The 9,130-nt window shown below is 57.0% G+C and overlaps 1 protein-coding gene across 1 annotated transcript in view; it reads left to right on the top strand.

Moving 5' to 3' along the window:
* The window catches only part of USHBP1 (USH1 protein network component harmonin binding protein 1), an 8,029-nt gene extending 2,525 nt beyond the window's left edge, over positions 1–5,504 (top strand). Inside the window, exons 4-12 of the mRNA XM_007461004.1 lie at positions 1,054–1,179; positions 1,355–1,491; positions 1,663–1,803; positions 2,082–2,252; positions 2,829–3,078; positions 3,629–3,850; positions 4,546–4,652; positions 4,865–4,987; positions 5,244–5,504. Coding sequence (XP_007461066.1) covers positions 1,054–1,179; positions 1,355–1,491; positions 1,663–1,803; positions 2,082–2,252; positions 2,829–3,078; positions 3,629–3,850; positions 4,546–4,652; positions 4,865–4,987; positions 5,244–5,433 — 1,467 coding nt within the window. The 3' untranslated portion in view covers positions 5,434–5,504. The remainder of the gene's footprint in view (positions 1–1,053; positions 1,180–1,354; positions 1,492–1,662; positions 1,804–2,081; positions 2,253–2,828; positions 3,079–3,628; positions 3,851–4,545; positions 4,653–4,864; positions 4,988–5,243) is intronic.
* The last annotated feature ends 3,626 nt before the right edge of the window (positions 5,505–9,130 follow it).

The following is a 9,130-nucleotide window of genomic DNA, read 5'->3' as shown; positions in this document are numbered from 1 at the left end:
TTCCCTACAGAGTGGAGCACATTTACCAGCTGGGAAACAGGAGTTTTTAAAAAAAAATTTACCCACTCTTTAACCCCCGCCTCTGGCAACCACCAACCTGTTCTCTGTATCTGTGAGTTCAATTTTTTAAATTTTTGATTGACTGATTGATCAATTGATTGATTTATGCCGGGCCGCACAGCTTGCGGGATCTCAGCTCCCCGATCAGAGATTGAACCCCGGTGACCGCAGTAAAAGCACTGAATCCTAACCACTGGACTGCCAGGGAATTCCCTTGTTTTACTTTAGATTCCACATATAAGTGAGGTCATACAGTATTTGTCTTTATCTGGCTGATTTATTTCACTTAGCATAGTGCCTTCAAGGTCCTTCTATGTTGTCACAAACGGCAAGGTTTCTTTTTTTACAGATGAATAATATTTCATTGTATAAATGTATATACCACATCTTCTTATCCATCTCATCCATCAGTGGACACTTAGGTTGCTTCCATGTCTTGGCTCTTCTAAATAATGCTGCAGTGAACACAAGGGTACAGATGTCTTTTTGAGTTAGTGTTTTGGTTTCTTTTGGATAAATACCCAGAAGTGGAATTGCTGGATCATGTGGTCATTCTATTTTTACTCTTTTGAGGAAATGCCATGCTTTTTTTCCATAGCGGCTGCACCTATTTACATTCTCACCAATGTTGCATGAGGGTTCCCTTTTCTCCACATCCTCACCAACACTTGTTATCTCTTGTCTTTTTGATGCTTGCCATTCTAACTGATGTAAGGTGGTATCTCATTGTGGTTTTGATTTGCACTTCCCTAAGGATCAGTGATGTTGAGTGTCTTTTCATGTACCTGTCGGCCATCTGTATGTCTAAGGAGAGAGAAGTCTTGAGTGGCTGAGTGACTTGTGCAAGGTTATACAGGGAGGGGTTTGGCAGGATGAGTGTCTGGGGGTCCTACCTTCCACCTGGGGCTCTTGCCACTGCTCCAGGAACAGGTCTTAGGGAAGGATGGTGGGTGGTTTGAGCACCCAGGCCTGACATCCCCTATTCCTCCACAGGTCCAGGAGCTGCAGGATTCCCTGCTGAGGCTGAAGCCCTTCCCACCTCCCTCCTGTGACCAAACAGGCGGCTCGGGTAGTGGTTCCAGCAGCTCTGGGGCTGATGGGGAGACCTGGGGCACTCAGGTGAGTGTGGGAAGCTGAAAATCATGCATGATCTTAAGATCCTTAGGATTCAGGGCCATGAGACTCAAATCCTGGTCATGTGATCCAATAACTTCTGGGGTTGGAAAAGACCTAAACCCGTGATGCTGAGCTCTCAGTGACAATCTGGGTGAATCAAGTCACCTCCTTCTGGCAGGATCCCTTCTCCCTGGCTCACCCCTTGCTCCGGCGCCTCCAGAGTGATTCCAGCACCCAGATGCTTGGGTCTCTCCCCACCCAGCTCCTTGCCCCCGAGATGCACATCATGGAAGCCCAGATGGAGCATCTCCAGGGGTAAGAGCCACAAATGCTGAGCTCATAAGGGTACTGGTGCCTCCCAGCTGGGTTATAAAGCCAGGAGTCTGGAGCTGGATTTGGGGTGGGGTGGGGAAAGGTGGAAATCAACTGGGTTCTAACTGCCCTTCAAGGCCTCTCACTTTGCCTCTTCCCCACCTCTGGAGGCAGGAACATTGAGAAGCTCAAATGCTTCAACCGTCTGCTGTCAGCTGTGCTCGAGGAGTACAAGGGCCGGTGTGAAGGTCTCAGCATGCGGCTGGGCCAGCGGGAGGCTGAGGCCACTGCATTGCGTCTAGCCTTGCAGTATAGGTCAGTGCACCCTGCCCATGATATCACTGACTGGGAGGGAAATGGGTGTCCTCAGAGGATAGCCCCAATCCCCAGAGAGAGACAGAGCCCTCGCACGAAAGTACTTTCCCTCACCATGGAAGTTAACTTAAGGCAATTTTAGTCCAAGAGTGCTGAAGGAGTTTACAAACTCCCAGGGGTGGGGGTGGGAGGAGTAGTGAGGGGTCCAGGAGCAAGTGAGGATGTCACCTACACAGCAAGATGGGTATCCTGGAGCGCTCAGAACTGGTGTCCCACAGTGAACACTGTGAGGAGGCATATGGGGCCTTGCTCACTCTTCGGAAGGCAGACTCAGGAGCAGGAGAAGCCTTCATGGATGACTTGGAGGCGGCTGAGAAGGAAGCTCAGAGGCTTCTGGTGCAAGAGGAGGCTGCCGTGGATGGAGGGATACTGCAGGATCCACGTCCAAGGTACCCCTGGGATCCCTAGAGACTGGGTGGGCCAATGAGTGGGCCTCTGATTGGAGAAAATGGAGCTCCCAGAACTGGCCACATGTTGGGGGTTGGTATGGCTCCTACAGTTGGCATGAGGCCTGCTGGAGTTGGCTGGTTGCTACACAACAACATTGGCACAGTGGTGACAGCCATTGGGGTTGGTATAGGACCCACCAGAGTTGGCATGAAGATGGATGATGGTGCCCACTGATTAGAAACGGCATGATGGAGCTTAATGGTGTTGGCACCCACCGGCGTTGGCATGATGCTGCCTGACAGGGTTGGCAAGTTGAGTGATGGTCCCCATTGGGTTGGTGTGATGGCATGCACCATGATAACATGAGCGACTGTGCCCATTGGCATGATGGCGTTCATTGGGGTTTACATTATGGTACCCACCATGTTGGTTCGACCATGCCCAGCATAGATGGCATAGGAAGGACCCATGATGGTCAGTAAGATGGAAGCTGATGAAGCCCACCAGGGTTGGCACGAAGTTAGCACAACCATGCCCAGCAGTGTTGACATAGGCCCCTCTTCTGTTTCCTGTAGCCCCGAGGGCAGCAGTGTGGATAGGCCCACACCACAGGAGGTGGCTATACAGCTCCAGGGCTACGTCCAGCGTCTTCAGGAACGCCGTGCTCTGGTGAAGATTCCCCCAGAGCCTGGTCCCACCTTGGCACCCATGTCCGCTGTGCCCCGTGCAGAAGCCATGGTGCAGGCCATTCTGGGGACCCAGCCTGGCCCAGCCCTGCCCCGGCTGGAGAAGATGCAGATCCAGGAGGACCTGGTGGCCACACGGGTACACATGCGCTGTGGCCACTGTGTCAGTCTTTTCTGGGGGGACCAAACCCTTTGCTGAGTCTGAGAGAGATGTGATTCAGGGACCAAGTAGCAAGGGAGAGTTTTGCTGGGCTGGGGACAAGCTTCCTGGAGGGAGGAGGGCTGGAGCTGGGGTTTTGAGGGATGCTTAGGAATTCGTCCTCTGGAATTCAGTTTCTCACAAGACTTCCAATCTGGCTTTCCAAAATGCCCCTCCTATGGAAAAGAGATAGGGGCAGGGGACACAACCTGGGGGTTATAACCTGGCATGAAAGCTGAGGTTCTGAATTTGGAGAGACTCAGACACTTCCACTGAACTGCTACTTGACCTTGTCTAATATACTTGCTCTCTCTGAACTGCCATTTCTACAGCTGTAGTTTTTATGGATGATATTTCCCTTCTTGCAAGATCATGGCGAGGGTTGGGGTTCTTGCCTGATCTGCTCTCAGTGGGCGCCTCCTAGAGCCTCATTTTTCCCAACAATTGACCTTAGAGGTGCAAACCCTCTACCCTCTCCTTGGTCTCTTAGGAGACCCTAGCAGACCTGATGCTTCGGCTACAGCTGGTGCGGCGGGAGAAGCGGGCTCTGGAGCTGCAGGAGGCTGCCCTCCGGGCCCAGGGCCCAGCCCACGTGCTCCTGCTGGAGCAGCTGCGCTGGGAGCGTGCAAAGCTCTGGACTGGTGGGGCCAACAGCAGTGGTGGAGACAGCAGTGGAGGCGGGAGCAGTGGAGATGAAGAGGAGTGGTCCCAGGTGAGTGGCCCTGCCTGGACCTGATAGGGATAGCAGTGTATTACTGGCTATGTGGTCCTGGTTAATCATAGCCCCCTTTGAGCCTCGGTTTCCATTTCTACACACAAAAAAAGGAGTTGAATGTTTAAGCTGCACGTTTCTTTCTTTGAGGGTATTTAGCCCAATAAGCCCCAAGGGATTTAGTGTCTTCCAGTCACACCTGTGCCTCCTCCTTCCCACCCCCAGGCTGATTCACTTTCCACCTCCAGCTTCCTTCCTGAGGCTTTCCTTTTTGCCCCTTACTGTCTAATCATGTCTGTCCTCTGCTTAAAGCCTTAGCAGCTTCTGGAACCCTCCTTTGAATCATCTCTCCTACCTCCAAGGCTTTGTAAGTGCTGTGCCCCCGCCAGGAACACCAGTCACTTCCCTCTTTTTCTAATTAAGTCCTCAACCTCCTACAGGTCTGAGCTCAGACATCACCTCCTCCAGGAAGTCCTCATGGACTGCCTGAGAATGAGATATTATTTATTTCCCTGTACCTTATTGGGGTACCCTTATTGGGTACTGTACCCTTATTGGGGTATCTCACCAGATTGGGGGCTCTGTGAGAGCAGGGGCTATAGCCACCACAATCTGGGCAACTTTGATGTCCAACTTGGGCTGAGCACACACTCAGCCTAGGCCTGTGTCACTACCCTCCCTGCTGCGTCCCACAGGGCCCTCCAGCTGTCCCTGGTGGCAGCAGGGCTGTTGATGGAGGCCAAGTGAGCAAAGTGCAGAACCCAGAAGAGCTAGCCCAGGAACTGTCAGCATCACTCACCCGGTGTGTGCCTGGGTCCTGTGCTGGGGGATATGTGGCCTGGGTAGGGGAAATATGTGAGAGCCCGTGGGGGTGTTGCATACCGTGCAGGGCTGGGTATACACCTGCATACAGTTGTGTTCACATGGAAACATCTTGGGCAGGTGGGTGGGAGGAGGGAAGGAAGACAAGATTGGCTATGGCTGTGAGCCCCTCTCTCTCCACCCCTGTACCAGGGCTCTGGGCCTGCGGGAGCAGCTGCAGTCCTTGCGGGAAGAGCTGGAAGAGGTGGCTCAGAAGGGGCGAGCCAGACGTGCCCAGAGTACTGAGCTGAACAGTGATTTATGCAAAGCTCACAGGTGGGTCTCCCTATGTGACCTCAGAAGCATCCCTGGCTCTCCCTGGGCCTCAGCTTCCCCCCTGTAAGGTGGGTGGCAGCTTCAATCCATTCCACACCTTCTCTGGTGCCTGATGTGTGTCAGCCCCTACTGAGTGATTCTGGGACTCCAGGAAGACCCATTCTCAAAGAGCTCCCGTCTGGGGCTGGGAATACATAGCCCCTGTCTTGGGTGGAATGGGGGGCTGTTTCCTGGCTCATCCTCCTACTCTCTCCAGTGCCCTGGTCATGGCCTTCCGTGGTGCCCACCGGAAGCAGGAAGAGCAACGGCGGAGGCTGGAGCAGCAGGTGGCACTAATGGAAGCCCGACAGGCAGAGGAGCTGGCAGTGCTGGAAGCCACTGCAAGGGCCCTGGGGAGGCCCAGACTGCCCTGCCTGCCTCCCCGGCCAGGGGGGACCTTTCTATAAGCCCTGCTCTGGTTGTGTCTGGACGTGCCAGATAGTTATGGCAGGTCATGTCATAAACTATTCTGGAGTGATGTTATGTCATGTGGCATGACTTTGCATGTTGAGGCGTGTTTGGTGTGATGGGGGTTGATACCTGGGTGTCTGGGGCTTGATAGTGGCCAGGCGTTTGAGATAAACTTGGTATCTTTGGCCTGACACCATGTGGCATGTGAAGAGACATGTCAGCAGGGTCATGCCAGAAGCAGCTTGGGCTGTGGGGACAGGATCCCCAAGGCTGGCTGGGGGGATTCAGGGTTCAGTGAGCTTACATAGCCAGAGCTGAAATTCCAACCCTTATCTGTCTCCAGAAGCCCAGGGAGGAGTCCACTGGGGCAGGGCACACCTTCCTCTGCAAACCTCCTTCCCAGGGAAATGCTGGGTTTGGCCTGGCAGATGTTCCCAAGAGGAAGATACCCATAACCCAGAAGGAAGACTGAAGCCTGAACAGTTCAGGGTGTGGAACATTAGCTGGAAGAGCATTGCTCCCTGAGTGAAAGTGGAGGGAGGAATCAGAGGTGGCTTTGGAATTTGCATTCAAAGAATGTGGAGCTAAGGTAAAGGGCCTCTGGGTGGTGAGCAAAGCAAAGGGAAGAAAAGCTGCAAGCAGTCATTCAGGGGGTTTGTACAGCTGTTGATGAGGAACTCAGAGAGGTGCTAATGGTGGGCAAAGAGGCACACTGCCTTCCAGGGCCTGGATGGCCCTTGGCCAGGCTGAGAAGTTGAGTCTTTCACCTGCCAGAGATGGGAGCTGTGGGAGGTGTTAGTGTCAGATTAATAGCAGGCAACTGATTAGCATGTTATTTGCGTAGGCCACACCCCTTGCCCTTCCACCCGGGTCTGGCAGGGCTGGGAAAGGGGGGCTGGGCTCGACCCTGCCGCTCCGGATTAGCGGCCAGCTGTCCCGATCTGGGCGGTAGCTGAAACTCAAGACGGGGATTAGAAAGATTTTCATTCTCAGCCCGGTGGTGGTGGGGGCGGGGCGCGGGGTTCCAGGCAGCACCTGTGCAGGTGTGTGCGCGGCGTTACCGGCTCTCCCTGGGAGGGCAAGGCTGGCCTGAGGTCGGCGCTAGTAAGCCGCCAGGACTCAACCTGGTCCTCCGGATCCACAGACTCCTCGGGCAAGCGCTGGGGCTGGTGACCTTCGAACCCCGCGCACTCTCTCTGGACCGAGGCGGGCTTTGCAGAAAGCAGGCAAACTCAGGCAGGCGAGGTCGCCAGTGGCCGAACAGAGGAGCCGACTTTACCCCCCTCTTGTCCCTCTCCCTCCCTAAGAGTCTGTGACCTTAGCCCCGAGTCCCACCAGGTTGCCCGTGGAGGGGGGGGCCCGAGAGGAGACAAGGTCACCTGTTGTTGGGTGGGGAAGGAGTTCGCTCTGGAGGTGGAGGCAGGAGCTGAGGTCGCCATTGGGGGGCGGGGGCAGGTTCCCAGGCCGCCCGGAGCTGTGTCTTGCGGTTCCCACGGGTGCCCCCGCGGCAGATGGGCCCAGGCCTCTTTGTCCCCGGTCCGCGGCCGCTGCAAGGTCAAATGTCACCGCGGGGCCGCGGGCAGGGGTCAGGGGGGCGGGGCAGGACTTCGACCCTCCCCCGGAGGGCCCTGGGTGTCGGGGCGGTGGAGCTACTGGGAGGGGGCGGGGCGGCCGCCGAAGGGTTGGACCAATCCGAGGTTCTGGGATCTGCTGCAGACCTTCTCGCAGTCTCCAACCGGTCCCCAGACCGCCACTTAGGAGCCCCCTTCCTTCAGACTTGTGGCCTTCAAACCCCAGTTCCTTGCCTCTTCCCTTCTCCAGCCCCCCTCTGACTCCTTTCCTTGAGGCTTCTCTTCCTTACAAGTCTCCCTCTCTCATCTCTTCTCTGAGACACCGACCTCCATGTCTCCCCCCACCCCATCAAGGATCTTAGAAAGTCCAGACCAGGGACCTAGGACTCCCGTCCTCACCTCAAAACCCAGCCAGCACCCCCACGTTCCCCGGCACCCCCAGAACCAAAGGGTCCTCTCTAACCATCCAGGCCCACCTCCCCTAGAGCGGCTTACAGGGCAGAGAACTCCACTCTAGTCAGACCCATGGAAAGTCCTTGCTCGTGTCTAACCCTAGTCCTTCTTGCTTTCTGTACTTGTTAAAACCTCCCCCACCTCACACCCAGCCAGACCCTACCCAGAAGGCCCAGAGGCCCAGGGCTGGGCATCTATTGCCTGGCTTCTCCAGAACCTTGGTATCATCTTAAATGCTGCATGATCTCCAAGCATCTCCTGCCCTAGTCACGGAGGGTGCCCCCTCAGATGTCATCTGGAGAGGGTAATGGCTTTTCCCAAGGACGCTTCCTGAGAGACGAGGGTGTAGGAGCTGGTGGGGGCAGAGGGCACTGCTCTCCTGCCTACAGCCTCAGAAGTCCTGCCACGTGCCCTGGTGTCCAGCTCAGCCCAGGACAGGGCAGGAGATAAGGCGGGGTGCCCAGACCTGCAGGACTGCAAGGTGAAAGGTCACTGCAGGAAGGGCTTTTCCAGCCGGTTAAATGTTAACAGGCCAAGAAACAGAGGCCCAGGTTTCTTTGCCCAGGGCGGCTGGGGTGGCATACAAAGAGTGCTTAATATATGCAATATATGCTGGCTGCCCCAGCCCGGGGTCTTGGGTGTGTGTGTGTGTGTGTGACGTGGAGGCAGAACGGCAACTGGGAGGCTCTAGGGAGCCTGGAAGAGACATCTGTAGTCCAGCCGGCCCCTGGCCAAGCCCTTTCTGTGAAGCACAGAAAGAAAAGGAAATTAAAGGGGAAAGGGGCAGGCCCCGCAGGGGTGGTGGGAATTCCTGTCGCCTCCAGCCTCGCTGGGCGGGTGGGCGCACTGCCCACAGAGGCCTGAAATTCTGGCGAAGGCCACCCCCCACCCCACCCCCGCCCCAGACCTCGCGCCCCCGCCGGCCGCAGACCACAACATCCCTTCCCCCCGGAGATTCCGAGCACCAGGTGTTAGCCCAAGCAGAGAAAGGGTGGGGTGGGGGTCGGACGCGAAGACTTTCTGGAAGAGGAAGCAAACACAATCCATCATGCAACTGTGCAAAGAAATGCCCCAGGGTGTGTGTGTGTGTGTGTGTGTGTGTGTGTGTGTGTGTGTGTATTGCGCAGGGGCGTGCCCCCCGGGTGCAACCGGCCCCCCATTATTGCTTCTGCCGGGAATGCAGGGGGGTGGTGCCGAGGGGCGCCTCGAGGGCGGCTGAGCTACACAACGTCCAAGGCCGGAGGTGGAGGGGAGGGCCTTAGAGAGACATCTTGGCGAGGCTGCGGAAGGGCAGAGGGCAGCACTGGCCCAGGCTCCCGCCGCGGCCCGGCGGGGGTTAAGGCTGGAGCTGGGCGAGGGCGGGGGTGGGAGAGGAGTGGGAGAGGGAGGGAGAGGGAGGAGGGTCTGGTCGTGCGGCCCCGCGCTCCGCCCTTGCCCCTCCCGCCGGCCTGGGCGCCGGGCGCCGCGCACGGCCACCCATGTCCTTATAAGGGCGGCCGTCGCCGGGGCAACGAGCGCCCGCCCCCAGCCCGCGGCGCGCGCCCCTGCCCCCGCCCCCACCCCCCCCCCGCCCCGCGAATGGAACGTTGTGTGTCAAACCGGCCGCAGCGCGAGGCCGGCGCGCGGGGTCGGCGGCGGCGAGAGCGAGGCTCGGGCGCCGGGACAGGCC

The sequence above is a fragment of the Lipotes vexillifer genome, unplaced genomic scaffold (genome assembly GCF_000442215.2).
Source record: "Lipotes vexillifer unplaced genomic scaffold, Lipotes_vexillifer_v1.1 scaffold469, whole genome shotgun sequence".
NCBI classification, from domain to species: Eukaryota; Metazoa; Chordata; class Mammalia; order Artiodactyla; family Lipotidae; genus Lipotes; species Lipotes vexillifer.
Note: the sequence above shows the minus strand (reverse complement) of the source record. Positions and strands in the feature narration are given on the sequence as shown.